The sequence below is a fragment of the Microchirus variegatus genome (genome assembly GCF_963457635.1).
Source record: "Microchirus variegatus genome assembly, chromosome: 5".
In the NCBI taxonomy this organism is placed as follows: domain Eukaryota; kingdom Metazoa; phylum Chordata; class Actinopteri; order Pleuronectiformes; family Soleidae; genus Microchirus; species Microchirus variegatus.
The window spans coordinates 23,774,021-23,801,400 of NC_139806.1; the positions used below are offsets into that span (position 1 = coordinate 23,774,021).

Here is a 27,380-nt window from a genome sequence, read left to right on the forward strand (position 1 = left end):
ATTGGTCCACAGCAATGAAAGGACGAGATGAGCAAAGAGCTGTCTCAGTGTGTGTGTGTGTGTGTGTGTCTTGCTGAGAAGATGGAAACAGAGTATAGAAAAGGCTTCACAAAAGCTACTCTCTGTGTCTTTCTCTCTGTCCTCACTGGTAAATGGCTGTGAAGTTAGCATGCAGGGCACTGTAGCTGTCACATTCAGCTATATAACATATATAAAATAAGCATTGATAATTCACGTTTACTCGATTTGAATGTAGACAAAAACTTCCTGCGAAAACATCAGCGATCGAACCAAAACATTACTGAGCAGATGGTATTTTATTGAGGATTTTGCCCTTTTTGCCCCCCAGCAAGTCTAATTAGTGTGCTTACTGAAAGGCAGCACATTATTATGCTTCTTAAGTTTTCTTACTCCTGTCAGCCAGATATTTGGTCAGCTTCTGATCCTAGACCTTTTGAGACATCCAGAGGCGCAGTTTATCCAGGCAACTGCCTGGGGCCCAGAGCCAATAGGGGGCCCCCGACACTCGGAGCCTGAGGGCTGTTTTTACTGAAATGTGCAGTGAGCAGCCGCCTCCCCGTCCCCCGTAAACAACAATGACATCTCAGTAGGAAACCTCCCTAAAGGGGCCCCAGCTCACGCTAACATGTGTGAAGTTATCGTTCTGCAAGTTGGAAAATGAAGAGGATTATTTACAGTGTAATGCATATCTTTTTTTACTCAGTTTATATATGTTTTTTTCAGTTATTTACAGTATTTTATTGTTCTATATATTTATATTGTTTTATAATGTGGGTTCTTTACAGTGTAATGTATTTTTTTAATACTATATATAGTTTTTTAAAAGCTATTTACAGTGTTTTATTGTTCTTTTCATTTATATTTTCACATACTTTTTAATTACAATGGTTTTCCATGTTATTTCATTCATTTTGAAAAAAAAACAAAACTTTGAACTCATACATTTTTTGTTGGTGTCAGATTATTTGTAACATAATGGTGATGAACACTGGTTGGAAGGGCCCCCTGGGAATTTTTGCTAAGGGTCCCTACAGACTCTAGAATCGCACCTGATTGTGTGTGTTGGAGCGAGTAAACATCTAAAACATGCAGGACAGTGGTTCCCCAGGACCAAGAAAGAGATACTCTGGATTACAAGGTGTCATGACCCAACTCTGGACCCTCGCCAGGTGATCTAAGGTGTGTTAATTAACTCCGCCCACATACCTGCAAAACAAACTAATGACATCTCTCTGTGTCTCAGTGTCCCTCACTTTAAATGACCATTAGTGGGCTTTGGGCGCAGGAATCATCTCTGCTCCACTTGTCAGATGTGTGACACTGAAGAGCCTTTTATTTGCTTGTATCTTATCTTTTTTCTTTGGTCTGCCGACATTTCTCACCAAGCTTATTTACAACTCTTCAAATCTCACTGTTAACTGTTGTGGTCGTTCTCCGCACGTCCTGCACCAAGAACCAAGGAAAACTCAAAATTGCAGCAGGGCCGTCAAAAAGGTAAAAACCTGCATCGCTCTGGCAGTGAAAGATGTAGAACAAGCCAAGCACAGATTCACAGCTCGTTTTTACTTGAAACACTTCGAACATGTACCTTGTGGGTGTTAATGCTGCCGGATGTTTGACTTGGACCACTTCACACTTTGGGACACGGCGAAAAAACACAACCTGTGCTCACACTTTGATCACATCACTGATCGCGTAACCCAAATGAAGCTTTCACAAGAAACCAGGGAGTGTGAATGAAATGTCTTCCTTTTGTCGTCCTGTGCGGTCCACTCAGGCCTGGACGACTGCCTGCAGCAGTACATCAAGACCTTTGAGCAGGAGAAAGTAGGGGGCGACCAGCTGCTGCGTATCACACACCAGGAGCTGGAAGATTTGGGAGTGTCCAGAATTGGTCACCAGGAGCTCGTACTGGAAGCTGTGGACCTGCTCTGTGCGCTGGTGAGTCTCCTGCTGTCTTCCTCTTTACTGTGTTCTTTGCACTTTTCTTCAAGGAGTCGCTGCTGTCAAATCATTATTTCCGTGCCACATTTTGTGCCTTCACAGCTTTATCAAATACAAGTGCTGTGAACAACCCACGTTTCACTCACTGAGTAGATTTCCACCATTTGTTGTGATGTGCTAGCTGATAAAGTGATCCTCCATGAAGTCTGCAAATGACTTTGCAAATGCCAAACGAAATAAACGCTGCATTTTCAGGAATATCAGAGTAGGGACATTGCTTTAGGCCTTTATATTTATACATCAAAGCAAATCTAGAGTTAGGGTGAATTCCAATTCCTTGCTTAACCCTCAATCTTAATCCTCAATCTCAAAAATGCGCTCCCTCTAGTGCAAGTGCTCTCCCGATTCTCAGAAAAATTAAGTTGAGGGGCAAGTTTAAGGTCTGTATCGCCCTCAATATTGAGATTTTCCGAGACCACCCTTGGGAGCAAGGGCTACCCAGAATGCATTGCGTGTTTTCACATAAGAAAGATGGCGTCGAAAGCAGCGAAGCGAGTGCGATACAAATTAAGTATTTTCTTTGTTAATAGAGATATAAAAATGATGAAAACCATTGTATTATCTTAGTTTAGGCCCATATTATGGATTACTGACGTCATTGTTGCGTAACATTTATATTGATATTTTTACAATGATATTTATGATGCAAAATTAATGTATTAATATCAAAAACAGACATTTATTTTAAATTACATTTTTATTTTACGATCTTTTGTCAATAGTCGGCCGGTGCGCACACGCGATCGTTTGCTATGGTTTACTTTTCAATAAGCCGTGGTGTGTGGTAACTGTCAGCTGAATATGTCTGTGGTTGTGGTATTTGTATGAGTATCATCTTATAACTAACTGACAACCTAATAACTTCACTGAAATAAAATAATAAATAAATAATCGTGACGTAAATGTGTTCTTCTTCTTCTTTTTTGGAGTTGACGGACTGGACGCAGCTTTCACGTTATTCTGCCCCCTACAGTCTGAAGACGTATCTGCATTTAAGGGGTGTCCCATTTCTAAGTGACAAAATAACCCCCAACACTTGGTTTTGAGGGCCAGTTAAGATAAGAGTTGAGCTTGAGGGTTAAGATAGGAATTGGAATTGGCCAAAAGATCAGTCCTCAGTCTTACATCTGATGCTCTGACGTGGATTATTGAAGTCCTGTGTCAGTGCGATAGACTGCTGGTTGGGCTCAAGTGCTGCTGAAGTGGTTTAGAGCATTATGTTGAGTATGTGACAAGTCAAGTTTCTTCCTCTGTTGTGGAACCCAGTAGTTCATAAGTCAGTCCAATTTTCCACTTCATCATGTCCACTTAAAACTAAAAGGGTGGACTTAACCTCGACCCTTACTCTGTACAACTGTGACAGGATTCCCTTACATTTGCTGCAACAAGAGACAAATGTTAACATCTTTATGAATTGGTTTGCTTGATTTAATCTCACAAAAATGTATTACCTATACTGTATGCTATCTAATCTGGTCATTTTCACATTTTCACAGAAAAAGAAATCAGGAAATTGGTGAAAATGTCTTTCAAAACCTGTGAGATCGAGACTTTACTTTGAAAGGTCCAGAACAGAGAGAAGCAGCACAATCTCACATCCATGAAATTAAAAAATAATTTGAATTTAAAACCTTGCTATTATACAGGGAACAAATTAACAGTCAGTGTCTTTTCAGCTTTAACCCTTTAAGGTACTACTCAACCATTTGGTCGAGCACACTTTAAGTCACTATATCTCATTGAAAAATGCATCAAGCTGAACTCACTAACACTTAATGTGACTTGTTCTGAATGTTGTACTTTATGAATTATGCAAACCAGGTTTATTATGAACAGACGTCTCAACCGTTTGGTAGAGGCCTGTATCTGAAATACTGTAGGGTCTAATTTCACGTTATTGTTATCATAAGTAAATAAAATAAAATAACATTTTATTCACGTGATTATTTTCATTTTATTGTATTTTTGTTTTGTATGATTCATATTTGTTGATACAAAACATGATGGATGAGATAGGCTTTCAAACATTAAATAAATATTAAACCAGGTTTATTATGAACAGACGTCTCAGTTTGGTAGAGGCCTGTATCTGAAATACTGTAGGGTCTAATTATGTTAGGTCTAATTGTCATTATTGTTATCATAATTAAAGAAAAAAAAAATGCAAAGAAATAATTTTTCCTTTGCTTTTTTCTTGGTGCGTACCTTAAAGAGTTAAACAATTTCAGCTTATTTAAGTTCAATGTAAATAGACAAAGCTGTCTTTACTTTTAAGACGTTTACTGTTGGAATAATTTATACTTAACATGCTGTAATTGCCTTCCTTCCTAGACCCTGTGTTTTTGTTTGTGCTCTGAAAGGACATTACAGAGCATGGAAAACCAATTTGCTGCTTTGATACCCAAGTCCACAGTGGTTTTCAAAGGCGTGACGGGCTAAACTGAGTTGTTCGGCTGAGGGAATATTTAAAGGGAGAGGACAGGATGAATGAAAAGGAGGAACAAAAGGAAGAGGGTGGTCTCGACATGAAGAAAGCCGTGTGTGCGTGCGTTAGCCCAATAAACACAGTACATTTATAGGTGCATTATATAATAAACCGGACATAAAATCCTCCTAATATGTCAGAGACTCAGGAATAATGTTCATATAACAAACTGAACTCACCAACAACAACAGTACAGCCAAAATAGTTGCATTAAAAAAAAAATAATTTGCAGACTGCAAATAATGTTTACGTTTTGGCATGTGGCGCCACCTACCGCCGTCTACCAATCATTGCAGTCAGTAGAGTCTCAGTTGCAGAGCAACCGCGGGTTGCCAGTTATGTCTGGGCTACAATGGTGGAGAAAACCTGTATTTTGGCCACATTCTTATATATTGATATTGCGCCTTTAACTTAATATCCCCGCACATATATATATATATATATATACACGTGACCTGCTATATCAATGTGATCACAGACTTAATAATATCATAACTAAAACAAACAATGTCAAAATATAACAATCAATACCCCTCGCTGTAATAACAAGTCCTTATTTTACGGAACGGTTGGTAACGCTAACGACTAGCTGCCAGCTAAAGTGTTCTGTGATATTACATATACCGGTCCGTAGATACGTACAACAGTAGCGTGACTTAAATGCGCATGGAAACGCATCGACTGGATGTCGTGGACTGAGGTGACAGATGCAATCTGAATCTAAAGTCCTCTCATCCTGCGTTGCTGCTGTGGGGCAAAGCTCCTTATGTAACTGGGATTTAGTTTTAAGTCTCTCAGGCGCTGCTGTATTAAATATGATTAGTGGCCCTCCTGCCGTGCTCTCTCCTCCGAAGACACTCTGATGCCCTCAGGCCTGCACGTGCAGTTTGGCGTATTGTTTTTCCCCAGACATGCAAAGTGACAGCTGGAGGAGAGCGGGGCCACGCAGATGAGTTACTGGTTTTATTGTCGTCACATGTTCCTCACATTTGCAGCATCTGTGGGTCGCGCGGCAAGGTGGACTTTCTCTGCCGGTGTCACGACAGATGGACAGACGACATCAAATGGCTCTTTCTTCTCTCCTCTCCTCTAGAACTACGGGCTGGAGACTGAGAATCTGAAGACACTCTCTCATAAGCTCAATGCATCTGCCAAGAACCTGCAGAACTTCATCACAGGCAGACGGCGCAGCAGCCATTACGATGGTCGAGCCACCCGGAAACTGCCCAATGACTTTCTGACCTCAGTGGTAGACCTGATAGCTGCAGCCAAAAGCCTGCTGGCGTGGTTGGACAGGTGAGATTTGCAAAAAGGTGATTCTATAACACACAGTGAAACATTAATTCACTAAACAGAGTTATTCCTCTTAGTTCTTGTAGCATTGTTGACAGTTGCACGACAGTTTTTCATGTCATGGTTTGGCTGTGAAAATGTTTGTGAACTATAAAATAAATTAGAAAGAGTTTGACACAGAATTTTACATTTTCTTTATATTTTATGTTTTTGTGCTGAGGTAATGCAGCGGCTTCGTTTTTTGTCAAATTTTGGACCGAAATATTTTTTCAAAAAAATGGTCAAATTTTGGACAACATACTATATAGTATGACGTTTTTAAAAGTCAAATTTTGGACGACATGCATTAGTATGTTTTTGTAAAATGTTGGACACATTTTTTTTTTCCCATTTTGGACGACGTACTATATAGTATGACTTTTTTTCAAATTTTGGACCAATTTTTTTTTTCCAAAAAATTGTCAAATTTTTTGACGACATACTATAGTATGACTTTTTTGTAAAATTTTGCACAAAAAAATGTGAAAGAAATTGTCACATTTTGGACGACATCTCTAGTATGAAGTTTTTCGTTCAACTTGGGAAAAAAAAAAGTCAAAAAAATTGTAACATTTTGACGACATACTATAGTATGACGTTTTTGTCATATTTTGGACAAAAAAATGAGAAAAAATTGTCACATTTTGGACGACATCTCTAGTAAGACGTTTTCTTTCAATTCTGGATGAAAATATTTTTGGACATCTAACTTCATGTTTCAGTTATTGTTGTCTTTATTTGATTTTGAGGTCTTTCCACATTCAGAGCAGTTTTGTTTTAATGTTATGTCTATGACTCATCGTCAATTAAGAGCGATTCAGTAAGTGACTGACAGGATGGCTGAAAGACCCAGAGCCAGTCTATGTATGTGTTTCATTCTTCTTCTCTGTGGGATTCTGCCACTTCGCCACTGTGTGTGTGTGTGTGTGTGTGTGTGTGTGTGTGTGTTGGGTGAAATTTGGAAGTTAAAAACAGTCAAAAACATCCAAGAGAAGTGATTTGATATTTGTTTTCACACAGACGGAGCCACATTCTGCAGCACCTGTTCTGATTAAAATTCAGTAATGTGCAAGTGTTACACTTAACAGATAAAAAAAATCAGATGTTTTAGTGAGTAAGTTTTAGATGAGAGAGTACATATAGTGTAATGTGTGTGTTGCCTCTTTAGGACATTTTCTGTCATGTAAACATAAGAATTGAATTTGGGGCTAAGGGTCGAGGCAATGCATTATGTCTATGAGGGTTCTCAATATGAATGAAGCGCAAACGGGCGTGTGTGTGTGGAGAATGATCTAATGGTTCATTCCAGGTGCTCGTTCTTTTTCAGGTCTCCGTTCGCTGCAGTGGCAGATTACTCCTTGACCAGAAACAACGTGATCCAGCTGTGTCTTGAGCTCACGACGATTGTACAGCAGGTGATTACCGTACATTTTTATAGAGTCATTTCACTTGATTCTGTGGTTAAATATCCAGTCTCGTGCCTATAATACCGGACACAAGTATTAAACTTCCAAGTCACTTTGGAGAATAAAGTTTCTATAGTTAAGAGAAAAGATTAGGTGGGAAAAGTGGCTGTGAAAGAGGGTGAGAATGAACTCGTTGGAGGCTGAGAGAAGACTGGCAGAGAGAAGGAGAAGAGAGAGAGACATGCCTCCGCAGTGGTGATTCATTTGTTTTGTATGTGCGTGCCTGTGTGGGAGTGTAGGGGGTTATAGGCGCCAAGCTGCTCGGTTTTTAGTTTTTTTTCTTATATCCACCTACAACAGTAATGCCAATAATAACTCCTCATTTTGACACGTTCTCTTGAGGTAACAGTTCTATCTGCATGTTCCTCAGGACTGTTCTGTGTATGAAACGGAAAACAAAATCCTGCATGTGGTGAGTTACTTACACTGTATCTAATGAAGTCAACGCCGTAATGTGCGTCCTTTAAGGTTGTAATGTCCCTAATGTCTCGTCTTCAGTGCAAAACCCTGTCTGGAGTGTGTGACCACATTATCTCTCTGTCCTCCGATCCCATGGTGTCCCAGGCTGCACATTTGGAGGTTGTTCAGCTGCCCAACACAAAGTCCACTGAAGGATTGGTAAGACGAGATTATTCTACAGTCAGTCTCATATTTGTCACTGGTCATCATGTCCACGTATATGACTGGATAATCTGTACATTTTGCTCTTTTGCTCTCGTAATACATACTTGAGATTAACAGTGTTGTTTTGTTGTCACAGAAATGTAGTCCAGTAATTAGAAAAACAAACATTCAAACAGGAAAACTGCTAGTTACTGCAGTGAAATTGTTTGTAAGATGGGGATAAGTAACCTGGCGTGAAATGTGTGACTTCATGTTAACACTCGTCATAGTTCAACTCAGTGGCCCTAGAATGACTTTATCACAAAATGTCTTGCTTTTCTTTAAGATTGGAGGAAAAATGTTGTTTTAAATTTGTTTTACACTGTTCAAATTTTAAATTTAACATGCAAAATCTGAAAATCCAACATTTTGAGGCTTAGGTGTTAAAGCAGGGGTCTCAAACTCAAATGACCTGGGGGCCAATGTGCATCTCTTGTGGTCATGAGGGGGCCGGCCTAGAGAACAAAACGTGGGGAATAAAACATCTGTTCACAATATTGCATCACGATATCACACGTATACTTAATAATGATATTTATGATGCAAAATGAATGTATTAATATCAAAAACAGACATTTATTTTAAATTACATAAATAATAGCGTGGACAGCTGTAATTAAAATTCATACCAGGAGCCGTTTCAGCTACTGCCATTCGTGACTCGGGCCCTAACAAGCGTATTTTTATATGTAATTGAATGTCATATATGATACATTTAATAATGGGATAATTATTTACCAAATTTCTTATTATTACTGTACTGGGCCATGTTTTCATTATAACATGTGGGGGGCCGCCAGTTTGAGACCCCTGTGTTAAAGGGTTTAGCATTGCGCTGTTACCTATATAAATGTATGTTTTCCTTTCTTTAAAATGAAAATGGAAAATATGTCTGTGAACATCCGTTGCAAAAACTATCACGACTTCAGTCAAATGGTGAATCTTGAGGACGAGGAGCACTGTGCTGGTCTCCTTTGCGCTGACCTACTCTCCAACACAAGCTCCTTGCTCGGGGGAACAGTAATAGCCCCGCCCCCCTTCATAAATGCTCACAAGGGCTATGGAAGTTCTCTCATCCGTTCAGGGAAACCTGAACACAGCAGTTGGTCAAGTGGCCTAAAAATAAATCTCTCATATTCAGCTTGAAACCTGGCATCCTGCTTTGTGTGTGTGTGTGTGTGTGTGTGTGTGTGTGTGTGTGTGTGTGTGCGCGCTGCACTTTAGACCCCTTTTAGTGGAGGCTTTGCATCTTAACTTTTTTTTTTCTCTTTGCAACATACAAACAGCTTTTGCATATAAAATAATCCACCATGTTTGACTCAATCTGCTCGAAGGGGCATTTGTGTGGGATTCACTCAGTGGCATTCTTTCAGATTGCACCCACTTTGTTTTAAAATAGGGCTGGGTGTTATGGCCAAAAACATAATTATGATTTAAAAAAAACTTTGATAAAGGTTCATTGTGGTTTGTTTTCAACTTATTTGTAACATATTTCACACATTTAAGAGCAATTATCTGTTATATTCCTATTAAATCACACACTATAGTATTATTGAAATACACTGATGTGATGTTATTCCTGTAATTATAGCATTTATTTTGTAATTGTCTTTCACTGCTGCTAAATATAGTTGAGACAAATCCGGTGTCATACTCATTCTGAACAACAAGCAGATTAAAACATTAAAAAGAAATGGTGATAGTGCTGACCCATGTTAATGAGCTGTGAGGATGTAAAAGTCATAATCCTACTGTGTTTCACAAAGGGCATGTACATCAAATCGACATATGATGGTTTGCACGTGATCACCGGGACGACAGAAGGAGTAAGTATAGAAGTTTGTGTGTTTGTGCAGTTTTAATGTACAAGTTGAAAGTGAAGCTGTGTAAAATGACCTCTCTCTGTCTGTCTGTCCATCAGTCTGTGGCTGACCGCTGTAAGAAAATCCATGCAGGAGATGAGGTCATTCAGGTTAATCATCAAACTGTGGTAAGACTTTTTTTTTTGCTGTTCTGTCAGATTGTATGTGCTTTATATGAATCAGCCTGTAGTTTTCATACATACACATTCACATATGTACTGCAGTACATCCACAATAATCCACTGCATCTCAGTTATAGTTTTGTCAATATGGAAACTCTGGGGGTTTATTATTATTCGTCACGTGTCATTTTAAAACCAGGACTGCAATTTCTTTCTGAAACAATTTTTTATCCTATTTGTCGAGAATTTGTCTTCATGCCACGAAAGCCATCAATGAATAAATGGTGGATTTTGGACAGATATATTCAGTGCGTGAAGTGGGGGGGAAAAAAAAAAGTCAGCACTCCCCTTATCCATCTTTTTAAAATAAAGTAAGAAGCCATCTAAATATATCATGAGCACCACAATTGTATCCCAAATGCTCTACAAAATAATATAAACAGGAGGTGCATTTTTTGGCAGAGCTGGTTTTACAGCTGCCGATATGTGCGTCCCCCATTTTGTTTAGCCAGAAAGCGTCTTACACATGTGAAATTAAATGTCATAAGCAAGAAGACATCCAAATATATCATGAGCACCACAATTTTATCCCAAATGCTCTACAAAATAAAATAAACAGACGGTGCATTTTTTGGCAGAGCTGGCTTTTCAGCTGCTGATATGTGCATCCCCCAGTTTATATAGCCAGGAAGCTTGTTATACATGTGAAATTAACTTGCATATGCAGCAAGACATCCAAATATAACATTAAAAAAACACAATTTTATTCTAAAGGCTACAAAATGTTAAATTAGAGTAAAATACTGACAGTTGCCAGCATTTTACTATTTTTCTAGTGTCACTACTGTAATCACAAACAACAGCTTATTACTGTAAATAATGTTACAGTCGTGTGCTGTGCAGAATATAATATTTACAGTATTGAAAGTATTGAAATATCACCCACATAAGAATTAAATTCATATAAATTACTACATACCTTTTAATAATGTAATTAATGGATATTTGAGGTTTTATGTTCCCCTCATCTTAATTAACACAACAAGTTGTCCATTTTTTTGTTTTTTGTAAGTGAGACAAAACGGCACAAACTGACTGTGACCGTGAAGTGTGTGATCGTATAATTTAGTAAATTCAGAGAAAATGAAAACAAAAAACTGTCTGTGCTGATCGGTTTAAATATAGCACAGCTTTGTCTGTAATAATTACTGCTTGTGTGCGAGACGCCAAGACGTGTGATAATTACACAGCCAGGTTCATTTCAGTCAGTCAACTTTGCCGCTGAATGCAGCCATTTTGAAAGAGAAGAAGGACAAACACGGACTCGTCAAGCCTCGTTCTTCTTCTCAGTGTAAAGTTTAGTGCAGGACAGTATATTAAAGGAGAACTAAAACATAGCTCAGTCTTGAAGAAGTGCTTGTTACTTCATCCTTGGTCTTTGTAGTCGCTGGTTTGTGTTCATTTCAGCATAAAATAACAGGAGGAACATGTGGATTTTTTTTCTTCTTTAGGTTTGTGTGCTGATGACCTATGGAAGCGTTATTGCTTAATTATTAAGTCGACCCAACATGCAATGTTTCATTGTCTGACACTGATAGGCAAAATATCCTAGGCCCCAATGGCAGTTGCCATAGCAACCAGGCTTCCTATGCTTGCAAAAATATGATTCCCCAGTCTCAGAAACTAAAACACCAAAAAGATTTAAAAAAGATACTTCAATTGGTAACACCTACTGTATATAAATTAATTTTTTTTTCTTTATGGATTTGTGCTGTGGTCACAGGAGGAATATCTTTAATTTGGTTATGTAGTGAGTTTGCATAGGTTTAAAGGTGAATTATGTAATAAATCTAAAGCAACTGGCCATAAAATCCTCCTAATATGTCACAGAGACTCAGGAATAATGTTCATATAACAAACTGAACTCACCAACAACAACAGTACAGACAAAATATTTGCAGTAAATAAATCTTTTGCAGACTGCAAATCATGTTTATGTTTTGAAATCATGTTTTGGCATGTGGCGCCACCTACCGCCGTCTACCAATCATTGCAGTCAGTGGAGTCTCAGCTGCTGAGCAACCAAGGGTTGCCAGTTACGTCAGAAAACAAAACCTAAAAGACCTCGGTATTTTGAATTTGAATGTAGTCGTTTTTGGCCACTTTCTTACATATGGCACATTTTAAATGTATTCGTCTTCCGCTTTATCCTCCACATAAGGGTCGCAAGGAGTCGGAGCAGTTTAGAGTTTCCACCTGACCTCTGCAGAACATGCAAACTCAATACAGAAAGGACATGGCGTTACATTCTCTATTATACTAGCAGTCAAATTTCAATAAACACTTCCACCCACAACATCCAGGTCTTCTGAAACATCCTCCCTCCATCACGACTGAAAGGATTTTTTGCATCATTTTGCCATCGCAGCTCAATTTGCAGTGTCACACAAAGCCTACACTCTTAGAAATAAGGGTTCCAAAATGGTACTTCTATAAGGGCTGAGGTTCTACCTGGAACCATTTGCTTCTGGAAAACCCTTTTTCAAGGGTTCTTGGTAACACTAATGGTTCCAGTAAGAATCACTTTGATCCAGAGAACGCTTCAAAACCCCTTTCCGGATTAAAGGGTTTTAAAAGGGTTCTTGGTGGAACCCTCCAAAAGGAGCCAAAAATGGTTCTCCTATGAGGACAAGCCGAAGAACCTTATATGGTTCTACTTTGCACCTTTATTTCTAAGAGTGTAGACAAGACATAACAAAGACATGAATGCAATAAATCACATAATTATGATAATGATGCCTGAGCTTTAAATCTGACCAGCAGCAGCAGATGTGAGTATGACAGATACTGGATGTCAGCAGGACTCGCTTTGTATCATCTAATGTCTGAAAACACCCCCACACATGAATTACTTAGCAGGGTGAAGAACTCAGTATGAAGTGAAGATTGCTATATTGTATTTACTCTGAAGTTTTCTTACTTCATATGGAACTTGACAGCGTTCACAAGACAGATGCTGGAGATGTTGTGGGTGAGAGATTCTCTGCCGCGCCGCGTTGCCTGAGATGAGCAGCAGCTGAGCGAGTTTGACAGCTTAAGTAGGTGATGTCGATCTGTAAACTCGGCTGACACGCGTGCTCACCCCAAACTGTCACTCACAACGGCCGCCATAAGCAGCTTTAGCATGGTTAATACATTTAATATAGTGTGACCCATAGTTAAGAAGGAATCCTTGATGGTTGATTCGCTGGGAACATCCCATTAGTGGGTGCATTAACTCAGGAGAAAGTTTGAGATGGATTTTTTTTAATGAAAATAACAAACCAGAGTGGAAAGATGTAAAAGAAATGCAAGAAAATACATATTCATTATAAAAAACAATAAAGTAAAAGATGTTTGAATAGTAATACTTGACAACTACAATCTAATAATTACACCTGCTGCTTTTTTCTTCTATTTTTGTCACATTATTAAATATTAAAAAGAATGTATTTAAGTGTTGTTTTTGCTATTTTTTAAATGTATTATCTAACTTATTATTCATCGTAAGGATGGTTTAAAGCAGGGGCCTGGGGGCCACATGCGGCCCTACACTTATTTTTAAATTACAAAATTCCACATTTAATTATTATTATATATTATATAAGCCTGTCTAGTGTTTTAATTACAATTGTCTTGTTTTTTTTATTCACCAATTCATTTTACGTCATAACTTTTTTTTTTTTTTGTCATTATCTATCTATCAAAACACATACTTTTACTTTGAAATGGTGTGCAATGTCATCCTAAATACTTGTAATTGCAACATCATGATGGATTATCAAGATATAATTTTAATTTCTAATCACTAAACCATTCATTTTTCCCAAATTGTTGGACTTTTTTTTTTTTTTTTACTTGACCTGGCCCCTCCTGACCAGACTAGAAGTTCACCGGCCCCCAGGTCATTTTGAGTTTGAGGCCCCTGGTTTAGAGTTAAAGCCATAGGTTAATAATAAGTGACAGTGAATGTTACCTGGGAAAGCTTTAATTTGCCAACTGTTTGTCTCCAACTCTGATTTTTGAGAATCATTTTCCGTGTGAAATAGATGTGGAAAAATACTGGAATTGGACAATTGTAATAAGTAGAGAATGTCCGAAATAATTTAAATGGCTTCAGGACACAAGATTTCAGGAGCACGGATTGTCAATAAATGAGGTTCCAAGCACCTAAAAGGACATGACAGTACATTTTAACACTTAAGAGCTTTAAATAGGTGAGTGAAATATATATATATATATATATATATATATACATATATATATATATATATATATATGAAGATTTACACCTGGGAGAGCAGTAGATTGTTTAAGAAAATAACTGTTCCAGTGTGTCCGTCCGTCTCTTTGGTGCCTTTCTGTGTCGATGCTGTTGAGATGAAAAAATCGCCCTGAAAGGAACAAAAGTGATTGTTCCGTCGGAGTCTGAAAAATGCCCGGTTTCACAGGCTGCATTAAAACACACAAGATGTCCTGAGAGTCAGCAGAGCCAGCCAAGCGAGGAGTGTCGGGGACATGTTCTGCCCAAACTGGACGAGGCAGATCTGGTTCAGCTGCAGACGCCGTGTCTCTGGGCAGCACAGCACGTTTGTTTGTGCCAATCGTCATCTAAACTGGGTTAAAGGCCATTTACAAGACATACAGCTGTTAACAACACACATCATGACAGCACTTGCCGACTGATGTCCCAGCAGGTGTGAAGAAGAAGCCCTAAGGCATTTAAACATTCTCATTAATGTAAACCAAAGGATGTGCTGCACACTGTATTTGTTACCTCTTTACAGGCACAAACACTGACTTGGTCCTAAGCTCGTTTATAATTCTAAGTTTAGGCGTATGACGTGAATTGTAGTTGGGTAAATGTTAGGCTTAGGCAGAAAACCCACACGTTCATGATGTCTGAGTTTGTGTGTTGAGGAAACCCATATCACGATTCCGTCTTTTTTCTTTGTCCAGGTGGGCTGGCAGTTGAAGAACCTGGTGAACTCGTTGCGCGGGGATCCTGCAGGCGTGACTCTGACGCTGAAGAAACGGCCGCAGAGCACGCTCACCTCCACGCCCGCCCTCCTCAAGAACATGAGATGGAAGCCATTGGCTCTGCAAGTAAGATGGCTGCTTAAAGTCGTTGTTTCTGCATGAATGTGATCTTTCAATCTGTGTATCTCTTTGTCACATACAGTGATTCTTCAAATGGCCAAGATAGGAAAGGAAATGCATGTAATCAGGGCTGAAAAGTTCATCTTGAAATCTGCAGTTTAAAGCGGACCTAGACGGGAAGTTCCAATTAACGCTGATTTTTGCTGTGTATCTGCGTCATTACCTCGTTTATGAAGCCCTGAAGGTTCGAAACAAACAGTTCATGTTTTGATAATGAGTAGCAGTGCATCCACTGTTCCAGAGGGGGGAGCTGTGCTTCTGAGAGCGGGTGTGCTGAATATGTCACTTCCGGGTATTGTCCAATCACAAGACAGTTGGAAAGGCTCTACGCTGGCTGGCCAATCACAACACAGTCTGTCTTCTGGGTGTGAGATTTCAGTCTGAAACACCGCGGCTGAGGAGAGCTTCAGTAAGGAGAGATTTCTATCGGCTCATTTACAGCAACTAGGAGGTTTTTGACCATAAAAACAAGTTAATGTATGTAAGTAGACCTCCATAACTAACATATATGTGCAACAGGACCACTCTATGTGACCTTTAAAGTGTATCACAAAGTGGTTTTTGAGTCTTCTATGTTCTATGGCACTAAATATTAATACCCCATCAAATCAAACTCAGCTTCTTCTACGCGACAGTTGAGTCCGTTCTCCTCTATGGCAGCAAATGCTGGACCCTGAAGCCAACCCTGGAGAAGTCCCTGGATGGGTGCTACACCAGAAAGTTGCGTGCAGTGCTAAACATCAACAAGTGCACGCATGTAACAAACAGAAGCCTGTACGAAGGAATACCAAGGGTGAGCGAGAAGATTGCTGCAAGGAGAATGAGACTCACAGGACATTGCCAAAGGCACCAGGAGCTGCCAGCCAGCAAATTGGTGCTGTGGGAACCAACGCACGGGCATCGGTCAAGAGGACTTCCACAATAACATACGTGGACATACTCAAGAAGAATGCAGGAGCTCAGAATACCAAGGAACTGGCCAAATGTATGGAGAATAGGGATGACTGGAGGCAACGATGGAGGGCTCGTCTGAGGACAACCTAGAGAAATATTAATAATAATATATAACATGCAAATAAGATTATGTGACATACTTCTTTATTATCCTCACAATGTGGAATCTAACAATGTTACAGCATCACAAGTAGTAAAATGTAAACAGTGTTTAACCCAGAATATGTGCAATATTGGCATATTATATACAGAGTGAAAGGTATTGCACTTATATCGTTCAGCCCTTTTAAGTGCCTTAAAACAAAAATCAGTCTTATAAAATAAACCTCAATATATTATTTTGTTTCCATATACAATTATATTAGTAAAGACTATCATGTCGTATTTAGGTATTCCCTTCATCTTTCATTCGATTAAGCACTATATATGTTATTACTACATGAATATCGCCGCCTCTTTCTGTACCCAAACCTGTGCCCGTTCATTCCTTCTCTAGTTAACGTTTCAGCTCTAAGTGGCATCTGCTGTCCTACTTTGGCCAAACCAATTACATTGGAAGGATTGTGTGCCTGAGCCAGGATGGATGGAAGTGAGAGGGCTGTGTATAAAAGTAGTCCAGTCCTTTCTTTGAGTCCCAGGCCATAGAAAATGTTTTCTCCCTCCCTGAGGCCCTGAAGGCCCAGTCCTGCTCAGCCTCAGCCCCCACTTCACATTCTCACGTTCTTGTTCTGCACCTAAATCGAATTTGCTCTCCTGATGGCATTTTAAAGGACAAAAAGAGGAGAAAACATACAAAGACTGTAGCATTTCCTGTACTGAGATGTGACTAAACCTAAGAGGGTGCCAAAGAAAGAAAAGAACATTGTGGTGTGGAAACCATGTCGTGCCTCTGACACACATAATGCTTTTTTTGGGGAGGGAGAGCGCACAAGATACAGATAATCTCTGATACTAGTCGGTTGTGAGTTACACTGCATCTTAGCATAGTTTGACACATTAATATTCAGTTCTTCATCATTTAAAGTCCATGTTTTATCACTGAAAAAGTGTCATCTTGTAATTGGGTGACGCCTCACTGACTCTTCAAGTTTAGTTGATGATTTTGAAACAATAAATGAGGCACAAAACCTACTATATGCACATTTTACGACACAGGGCTGCATGATGTTAGGAAAATATGTTATATGCAATAACCTTGTTTCATATTGAAGTGGCTATATGGTGTTAGAGTCTTTCTGCTTTGGAATCGCTGCTATCATAGACCTAGACAATGAGTAAAGATGTGGATGCTGAGAAAAATTGATTATTTCCATTCCAATAACTAAATATATACATAATGCCCCTCTTAAAGGTGCATTATGTAATAAATCTAAAGCAACTGGCAATAAAATCCTCCTAATATGTCACAGAGACTCAGGAATAATGTTCATATAACAAACTGAACTCACCAACAACAACAGTACAGACAAAATTTTTGCATTAAAAAAATATTTTGCAGACTGCAAATCATGTCAGAGTCTCAGCTGCCGAGCAACCACGGGTTGCCAGTTATGTCATAAAAATAAACCTAAAAGACCTCGGTATTTTGAATTTGAATGTAGTTACCGTTTTTGGCCACATTCTTACATATGGCACCTTTAAATAAAAACTTATTTACTACCTGGATTGTTTGAATTAGCTAAGTAAAAATCTGAAAGCGCATATATATCCAAATGCAAAGTTGTCCAATCACGTCCCATCACCAAGGATTTGCAGTATGAAGGGAAGATTTAAGTTTAAGTCAGATAAAATATTAGAATTAAAATAAAACACAACAACAATTACTGTGACTAACTTTATGGTTAATTCTTGGCCGAAGTAAAGCATCTACAACGCAATCTACATATATTCAGTTCAAGCACATACTGTATATATAGCCCTATATTTTGAAGAGACTATATAGGCTGCGACCAGTTTTTCCTTGACCTGAATGAGCAGAATAACTTGTATGCACCAGTTGGAAGTGGAGCATGAGAAACGCATACTATAGCACAAAGCTCATTCCACAGGATGAATGGTCTCTGAGTGACTGACTGAAGCACTGTGAACTCCAAATCTTCAATGCGTCAATTCCTATAACTGTTTCCTTCTTTCTCCTCCCGTCTGCCTCTTTCTTTCTCCTTTTTATTATCCTCTTTTTCACACAGCCAATGTTCCCTCAGAGCCCAGGCAGCGGCAGCAGCGTTGCCACACCCACCAGCACGTTGAGCACTCCGTCCAGGAGGAGTAGCTGTGCCCTGCAGGACCTCTACATACCTCCACCTCCAGCAGAGCCATACACCCCCAGGTGAACTCAAACTCACGCATGAAACGTGGGAGTTGACGCATGCTTTACAAGATATTAATAATCTGGTGTGTAAGAGTTAGGGGTCGTTTCCTCCAAGGGGTTCAGTTCACTTTGGGTTGATACGGCACAGGGATCTCCTATCTACCTATCCAGCACACAATCCCCACAGTGGGAGGGTCTAGTACGAGCCAAGATGATGGTTAAAAAAACAGTGATGATATAGACTGAAGACACTGAACACTGATCTCTTGTCATTTCCCTTTAGCACTGGTTGAGGAGGATAAACTGATGATGTGTTCAAAAACATATACAGATATTTAATCTGGAGCTATCACAGTTTCCACACTTGTTGGAAGCCTCAAGTTTTGGAAGTGTTTCGATGGGAATTTGTGTCTGACGCGTAATGGCATATTCAATTGTTTTGTCTCAGAGCTAGAGCTGCCCAACACCCCTTTCCTAACACAAGATACCAGGTCCTTTTGTGTATTAAAATTAGGATGTCTAGACTCAACTTTGCACCTAAATACAACATCCTGCAGGATACCTCTGGATGGGTTGCCCCAATACCTGCGATAGACAAAGGGGTGTGAAAGCACGGCCTGGAGGGGCAGACCCCTGCAACAGCCAAAGGGATGTGAGAGGGGTATTCCTTAGGTATAAAAGTTCAGCTCTCGCTATGCTCTGGAAAGAAAATAAAACCTTGTCGGCTGGCAGAAGTCTATTTTTAATTCTTCACCAGCAGCAGCAGAGAATTTTCACAACAGAGACACTGATGTTGGACAAGAATGCCTCGTTCACAATCTCTGTTCCAGGGGTTTGATGGGGTTAAGGGTCAGTGCCATGTCTTTTTTATAGTCCTTGCTTTGTGCACTGGGGTACAGTCATGTTGGACAAGAAAAGGACATTCCCCAAACAGTTGCCGCAAAGTTGGAAGAATAGCATTGTCCAAAATGTCTTTGAAGAAGCGTTAAGATTGTCCTTCATTGGTGAAAGGGGCAGAGTCCAAATAAACAGGTTTGGCTAAATGCTTTTGTCGATATAGTTTAACTTGGTTAAAAATTCCAGAGATTATATTAAATACTGATTATTATTTCTCTTCTTATAGTGTTATTTGTGGGTGGGAATCACCGCATTAAACTAAAAATTGAACTTTTGAACGTAGTTTTGAAGACATTACTTCCTACACTTTTGGCCTCCGACGGCGTTAAAAAAAGCGCCGCTTCCCATTTCTGTTATGGCAGAGACGACAAGGGAAATCTGCCCGGTGACGATCCTCAATCGGACATCCATGTCACAGAGGGATCTGAGTCACCAAACTCCTACCTGGACCAGGAATGTCAGCAGCGATTTCCTCTGGTGGAGGAGGATGCTATATTGTACTGTTACGAGTACGACCAGAACCAAGAGGCGTCATCAGTCCGCAGGGGGAGCACTCCCACCTATGGTAAGACCTTGGCTCCCCCATTTTAGGACTCACTGCTGTAATCAAGGCGAGAGAAGGAGCTCAAAGCCCCGTGTATGTGCGTTTGTTCGAACCCTGTGTGTGTGTGTGTGTGTGTGTGTGTGTGTGGGCAGCTTTGTGATATTAATGTTCCTCTTTGCTCCAGGGAGACTCAGGCCCATCTCAATGCCAGTGGAATATAACTGGGTGGGAGACAATGAAGACCTGGCCAAGCAGAGGAGAGAGAGTCGTAGAGGTGAGTGGGAGGCAGTGGGGGAGAGAGAGTGAGAGAAAGGAGGACACAGAAAGGAAGGAAGGAAGGAAGGAAGGAAGGAAGGAAGGAGGACAGAGAGGGACAGAGGGAGCTGAGGTGAGTGGGTGGATATCACATAATATCCTCACCCGCTCAGAATACAAGGATGAGCTGGCCTGTCAGAAGCGATAACATGCTGGATATCGCTTCCCGCCTCTATCTCCTCCATATGTTCATTATCTGTCACCGCTTCTTTTCTCCTCTCTTTCTGTCTCTCTCGCTCTCAGTTTTGCAGTTTCTCTTCGTTTAGATATAAAAAGTGCACCGTTGCTTTGGCAACAGCTGAAATACATTCTCAGAGACGTTCATGCAGTGACCGCAGAGCTTGGCGGTAAACAGAGAAGGGAGGAGACCGAATGGCTTTATTTCAGTCTCAAAGACAAACTTGAGTGATGTGTCTGTTTCCTCTGGGGACACTGCTGATACAGTATGCTGCTTCATTTGGGCCTTTCAGTAAAGTGAGGGGAGCTATGTTTATCTACAAGAGGTAGTATTTGGAACTTCTGAGGCCTCTCTGCCTGACATCGGCTTGTCTTTGTGGATTATTTTTAACACATTTGAGTGTGGCAGTGGAAGAGCGTCCACTGATTGCAGAATATCATCTCTGTATGCACAAGATTTAAACACCTCTATACCGAGAAACTGTCACTGTCACTCATGTGCAGCTCATAGTGCTTAATCGTTATTATACAGTATGAACTCATTTGGCTATGGTTTGAATCCAGCAGACGCATTTATAATTAAAAGTGACACACTACAGCCATAAGCGACTGAGATTGTGCAGCAATGCAGTCTGTGGAACCATTTGTATCAATAGGATATTATTTAAAGCTGCAGTGTCTAAATTTAGATCATTTTGTTGTTGTACATGTTATTATTCTGCCTCTATTTAGTCCTCATGACCTGAAATGATTGAATATTGTTTCTATGCAATGTGGGAGCGTTTGTGTGTATACACCAGAAGCATACGGGTGGGCGGGGACAGGAATCATCAATGTCTTAAACCTTTAGTGGCCACAACTTAATTTTTTTAGTTGTACTTTAAAGGTCCCAAGTTGTACTTTAAAGGTCCCATATTATGCAATATTAACTTTTTAATCATTTTAATACTTATATTTGGATATTTGGGAGGCCCTACCAGTCGCCAAAGTGTGAAAAAAAGATTACTCACTCATGTTTTTGTGGTCCTCCTCACTCTAAGTACAGGAGATAAAACACGCGATGTTGACTTCTGTGCTCATTGGGACGTCACAATGCGCTAAATTCCTGGAATTGTTGTCTCCGCTTTGTCCATAAAACACTCGAGAATGCTGGCGAGGGCAACAGTATCCGAAAACCGGAAGTCTGCGAAAAGTTCTATTCTTGGCTCCACAGTGCAGCACAGAGTTCTACACAAACTTCCAGCCTCAGAGGATTTATCTGTCCAGTGGATACATGTTATATATGCCGGCAATGTGCCTGCTAGAGCCTGCAAATGATCACTTTTCCAAATGCTAACTGCTGTTAGCTCCCAGTAGCCTCTGTGGCTGATGTCATTTCCTGTCCCTTAAGTTTCGTTTTACGTTTTCAGGGTGATTGAACTGCTGTGGTGCTTCATCCTTATGGTATTTTGACCAAATCATGTCACAGACATGTTAATTAGGACACCATGGAACTAGTTTAACTTGGAGAAATGGGATTTAATATGGGACCTTTAACCTCTTTGCATCCAGCTTTACTCGTGCATTACTGCTGGTGCCTCCATCAGTCTTGGCAGAAAACAAACCTTTTCCAGTTCGCAGGGTGGGAATGTCATCTGCTATACTGACAAACAGAGTCGTGTTTGTCGAGTCCTGTCTGCATATAACACGTTTTAATTGCAGCATCTTATGACTCAAATTGAGAAGGATATGATTTAAAGTTTCATTTCATAGACTCTGTGCACCTCTGCTTTTGTCCCAGCAGAAAATTCCTTGTTGCGTTTCGCGAGTGAAGACAAAAGGCCAGCAGAGGACTTCCTGCTGGGACGCAGTCTGAGCCAGAACCGGAGGAAGACCGAGCGTGGAGGCAGCCCCACCCATTACACCCTCATCCCCGCCCTGCAGATGGAAGTGTCCATGTCCACGTCCAGCTCGGACTCTGCGTCCCTCTACCATGTCAGTTCCTCGCGTCGGAGTTTAAACACAGGAGCACGAACGAGATCCGAGCATGACGTCATTCTCTTTTGGTTTGCATTGCAGGTGTTTGAGCGATCCTCACTGCTGTCGAGATCAAAGAAGAACAAGATCAAAGGTGTGTGGAGTTTGACCTCAGGCCTCATGTGTACTCAAACACAAACAGGTGCTTCACGAGGAGCATTTAAAAAAAATATTTTTGTTTCCTTGTAGCTGAAAGCCCAATGTCCTCAGTCAGTAAGCGGAGGATTTCCTGCAGGGACCTGGGTCAGGGAGACTGTGTGGGCTGGCTGTGGAAAAAGAAGGACGCCAAGACATATTTTTCACAGAAATGGAAGAAGTATTGGTTTATCCTGAAAGACACGTGTCTCTACTGGTACATGAACGAGGAGGTGAATAACATTCCTGAAAGAACAAATAATAGAATTAGGGTTTTGTTCTTGATATCAAGGTTTAATTTCCGCTCTGCTTTTGCTTATCAAAGGACGAGAAAGCCGAGGGCTTTGTCAACCTCCCGGAGTTCAAGATCGATCGTGCAACTGAGTGCAGGAGGAAGTTGTGAGTGCCGTTTTTACTCCTAATATCGAAACTTTGTAGATTCATACGTCTTTTCCATTTAGCCTTTGTGAATGCAAAAATTCAGGGCCTGAGGTGTAATCCAGGCACATGATAAACCTGCAGAACTTTAGTTTGCATACAGACAAACTATAGAATATTAGTTTAAATGATCTTTAAAAAAGTTGTAATATTAACCCTTTAAGGTACACACAAAACAAAAAAACATTTTTTATTATTTTATTTTATTTACCTATGATAAAAATAACGTTATCAATGAGATATAGTGACTTAAAATGTGGTTGACCAAATGGTTGAGTAGTACCTTAAAGGGTTAAAAATAGCTGCAAAAATAGGAAAAGATCTACTGAATACAGTTATAAAATAGAGGTAGAGCAATTTCCTCTTCCTCCTCCTCCTTCTTCCTTGGTTTATGTCTTCATGTAATAACCTTCTGCTTCCAAATGCAGAACAATCATATGTTCGCGCATGTCGTCAAAGAGAGCCTCCTCCATAAAAACAAGGCTCCTGCATAAAAAGGTTTATTCCAAGGCTGTGAAAAACCAAACAATTTTTATTTTAAGGCAATTATATACTTATACAAACCTTCAAATATGGGTTAAAAAAACACCCTCAGTAATATTATCAAAATATGCCAAAATGAATAAATTTAGCCTGTTTTGCGTCAGGCTAAATGAATGTATGTCTAATCATGAACCAGTTTATCTTGGCAGTCGTCTCTATTCATATGTTAATGTCTGCTATAAGTTCCTGCGCTTGTGCTTAAATACACCCTCGGTTCCCTTTCAGCGCTTTCAAGGCTTGCCATCCGAAGATAAAAACCTTCTACTTTGCGGCGGAAAATGTAGACGACATGTCCCGGTGAGTTTCTGCGGCCAGCGAGAGTCACATTATACACTCCCCGACAGTGTATTGTTCACACATATACCTTTACACACACCTACCCTCTATAGCTGGGAATTGAATCCCCGTACTGGACTGCCCACTCCATTGAAAACTGAGCAGTTATGTTTGGTGATTGGTCAAAAAGAGGGGCACATTGCACACTCAAGTGCACAGTGTTGTGTTGCATGCCAAGCAGCTGTGCGTCATGCTGGGTTTTTTTCTCCCACACAGGTGGCTGAGTCGTCTCAGTATGATGGTAGCAGGCTACTCCGAGCAGGAGAAAATGCACAAGGACCAAGGTGAGATTAGTCACTTCGCTGCTTAAGATTCCACCTCCTCTGTCACAGGGATCACTGGTCAACAGTTGCACAACACGGTGGACACGAAGCAGTGACATCACGCCGTAATAAATCACAGTTTACACTTGGTGAGGTTTTGATTTGCCGTCACTGGGTCGCAGCAGCGATTTTTCATCTCAGTTTATGAGCCTTCAGCTCCATATGCAAACAGGCACAAGTTAAAGGTATAATACATCATATTTTGGCATTAACCCTTGAACACCCAAGCCTCAACATGTACATCTGGGCTTTTTTTTTGCTTATTTTAACCATGAAAGGGCCACAAAGTGTCCTGTGAGTAAGTGCTTTTGTCCATTTTTCCAGAATGACTTTCAAGATCTGGCAGTTGTTTACAATTTACTGCATATTAAAATAATGTTTTAACAATTTAGAATGAAGAAAAACAAAAGGTTTTATTTTATTTACTAACTAAAAAAGCACTCGTAGAGCGCAGACCTCTGCCAAGGCAGTTCAGTGCCTACAGAATACACCCTGCCAGCGCGCAGCGTCCACGGATCAGGCCCAAAATGTAATCACTTGTTCCTGGTCCCATTGCGGACATTTCCTGAAAATTTCATCCAAAGAAACAAACTCGGCGAAAATATTTAACAAAAGACACTGTAGTTTTGAGTGTTAAATCAGAAATTTGAACAATTTAAAGGCTCCATATGTAAGAATGTGACCAAAAACGGTTACTATGTTCAAATTCAAAATACCGAGGTATTGAGGTTTTTGCCTCAATGTCCAAAAACAGGCAAAAAGTGTATAACTATGTACAGGCATTTTTTTAATTCTCTGCTCTCTGGTGACGAAATCGCTGCTTCGCACGTGAAATTACCGTAATAACCACATGTTGGCTTTGACTTGCAACTTCTCAGTGTTCAGAAACCGCTGGAATTTTTCCAATATCGCAAACCGTCACGTAATTACGGGAATGCTAAGTGTGCTAAGTGGGCCAATGTGCGTTACACATGTCACATGTTATGCTAAAATAATTTGCCAGAGAGATGATGTATGTCCTGTATCTTTCAACAACACATAGACTCTCACTCTTAAACTTGCTTCAGCATCATCGTCAGAAAACAAATAGACCTGAACTATTAACAAATTATTACTTGGATGGAATTGTGTATAATGACGCAAGAACGTGACAAAAACCAATAAATACTGAAGTTTATTTCCAGCTCAGCAGCAGAGTGTTTCCGCCTCTGCTCTGTATGACTTTGTGACGTCAAATCTGAGTCAAGCGTCTCAGCTTTGTATTGTATAGAAATGTACAAAATGTTATTTTCAAATACGGGTGTTTTTTGTCCTCCGACAAATGGACAAGAGCTAATAACTGCTGATCTATTTAGAGGAGCCTATAGGAACCTGGTGGGCGAGTGAGAGCAGGTTGATCATTGATTTTAAGAGGCTTCTTCCTTCTCAAACAAGTTGTTAAATCAGATTCTTTACACCTCCAGATGACTGAGCAGGGAGTTCTCACATCTTAGACTTATCCTCACCTTCCATATTACTCAGACTTGTGTGCGTCACACCGACATTACACCAACACTGCAGCTTCACCTTTCCAAAAACGCATCTATGAGCAAACTTTATGACACTGCAGCATTTGTTGTGTCTTGTGGTCCTTTCTATTGCATTTAAAGCGGCAGTGCGTTCACTTTTGGTGATTTTTCTTTTAAATTGGTGCTATTATTCTGGTCCAAAACAATGTATATGTATGTATGTATGTATAATAATGTAATATTATTTAACACTTTTTTCCTGTGTTAAATGACTCACTCATGTTTTTGTGGTCCTCCTCAGTCTAAGTACAGGAGATAAAACACGCGATGTTGACTTCCGCGCTCATTGGGACGTCACAATACGCTAAATTCCTGAAATTGTTGCGTCCTGCGGAGCTCTGCTTTGTCCGTAAAACGCGCAAGTGTGCTGGTGAGGGCAACAGTATCCGAAAACCGGAAGTCCGCAAAACGTTCTATTCTTGGCTCCACAGTGCAGCACAGAGTTCTACACAAACTTCCAGCCTCAGAGGATTTATCTGTCCAGTGGATACATGTTATATATGACGTCAATGTGCCTGCTAGAGCCTGCAAATGATCACTTTTCCAAATGCTAACTGCTGTTAGCTCCCAGTAGCCTCTGTGGCTGATGTCATTTCCTGTTGCTTAAGTTTCGTTTTACTGTGTGTTTGTTTGGGACAGATTACTGGAGTGAGAGTGATCACGAGGACATGGAAATGCCCTCGATGTCAAAACAGGACAGCCCGCCACCACCTTACGACACCTTTCCCAGAGCATCCTCAGTGAGTGTGTGAGCCTCTAGTTGTTTAAATACAGTATTTATCACTCGATCTGCCTCATTATTTACTCTCTGTTTGTAGGTGAGTCCATACCTGGAACCAAAACGTAGCCATCTCTCGTCCTCCGACACATTCCAGTCCCGTTCCTCTCATGAGGACTATCACTCTGAGCCTCACGAAGGCAGCAACAGCGTCTCCCCCGGGCAGAAGAGCAGCAGCCATCGGAACTCGTGGCAGGACCAGATGGAGGGCAACACGAGGATGCACTACCTCCAGACGTTTCCCGTGGACGAGGCCCTGCTCTCTGACGACAGGGACCAGCTGCCGATGGAGTTTCGCAAGGAGTCCACGCTGCCTGCGGCACGCAGCCTGCTGCAAGAACAATACAGAGCCATGCCGCTGCCCCTCAGAGCCAGCATCGATTCAGAGACGGGGGGGAAACCCCGCAGTTTCACACTCCCCAGGGACAGTGGACTCCACGCTATCCTCGCCGCCACTGCTGCTGTTTCAGATGCAAGAGAGAACCAGCACTATCAGCTGGACCGAGTCAGAGACACAGGTCAGATTCACATGCACAACGAGCATAGACGTTTCAATTATAACCAAGTTTAAGACGACAAAATTAGCATTAGTCCAATCAGTTACAGCAACAACTATTAATAAATCACTTAAAGGTGCCATATGTAAGAATGTGGCCAAAAGACCTTAAGGTCTTTTAGGTTTCGTTTTCTGACGTAACTGGCAACCCGTGGTTGCTCGACAGCTGAGACTCTACTGACCGGAATGATTGGTAGACGGCGGTAGGTGGCGCCACATGCCAAAACATGATTTCAAAACATAAACATGATTTGCAGTCTGCAAAATATATTTTTTAATGCAAATATTTTGTCTGTACTGTTGTTGTTGGTGAGTTCAGTTTGTTATATGAACATTAT

At 40.5% G+C, this 27,380-nt stretch overlaps 1 protein-coding gene across 1 annotated transcript in view; it reads left to right on the forward strand.

The window, feature by feature from the left end:
- Positions 1 to 27,380, forward strand: part of LOC310926854 (connector enhancer of kinase suppressor of ras 2-like) — a gene marked incomplete at both ends in the record, with an annotated part of 33,890 nt that overhangs the window by 3,976 nt on the left and 2,534 nt on the right. The window contains 19 exons of the mRNA XM_083889060.1: positions 1,799 to 1,962; positions 5,604 to 5,806; positions 7,152 to 7,257; positions 7,679 to 7,720; positions 7,807 to 7,926; positions 9,738 to 9,797; positions 9,893 to 9,961; positions 14,954 to 15,100; positions 18,295 to 18,434; positions 19,676 to 19,878; positions 20,042 to 20,131; positions 22,133 to 22,323; positions 22,408 to 22,459; positions 22,555 to 22,733; positions 22,826 to 22,899; positions 23,707 to 23,778; positions 24,034 to 24,101; positions 26,348 to 26,448; positions 26,527 to 27,004. Of these exons, the coding sequence (XP_083745186.1) occupies positions 1,799 to 1,962; positions 5,604 to 5,806; positions 7,152 to 7,257; positions 7,679 to 7,720; positions 7,807 to 7,926; positions 9,738 to 9,797; positions 9,893 to 9,961; positions 14,954 to 15,100; positions 18,295 to 18,434; positions 19,676 to 19,878; positions 20,042 to 20,131; positions 22,133 to 22,323; positions 22,408 to 22,459; positions 22,555 to 22,733; positions 22,826 to 22,899; positions 23,707 to 23,778; positions 24,034 to 24,101; positions 26,348 to 26,448; positions 26,527 to 27,004 (2,559 nt within the window). The remainder of the gene's footprint in view (positions 1 to 1,798; positions 1,963 to 5,603; positions 5,807 to 7,151; positions 7,258 to 7,678; positions 7,721 to 7,806; positions 7,927 to 9,737; positions 9,798 to 9,892; positions 9,962 to 14,953; positions 15,101 to 18,294; positions 18,435 to 19,675; positions 19,879 to 20,041; positions 20,132 to 22,132; positions 22,324 to 22,407; positions 22,460 to 22,554; positions 22,734 to 22,825; positions 22,900 to 23,706; positions 23,779 to 24,033; positions 24,102 to 26,347; positions 26,449 to 26,526; positions 27,005 to 27,380) is intronic.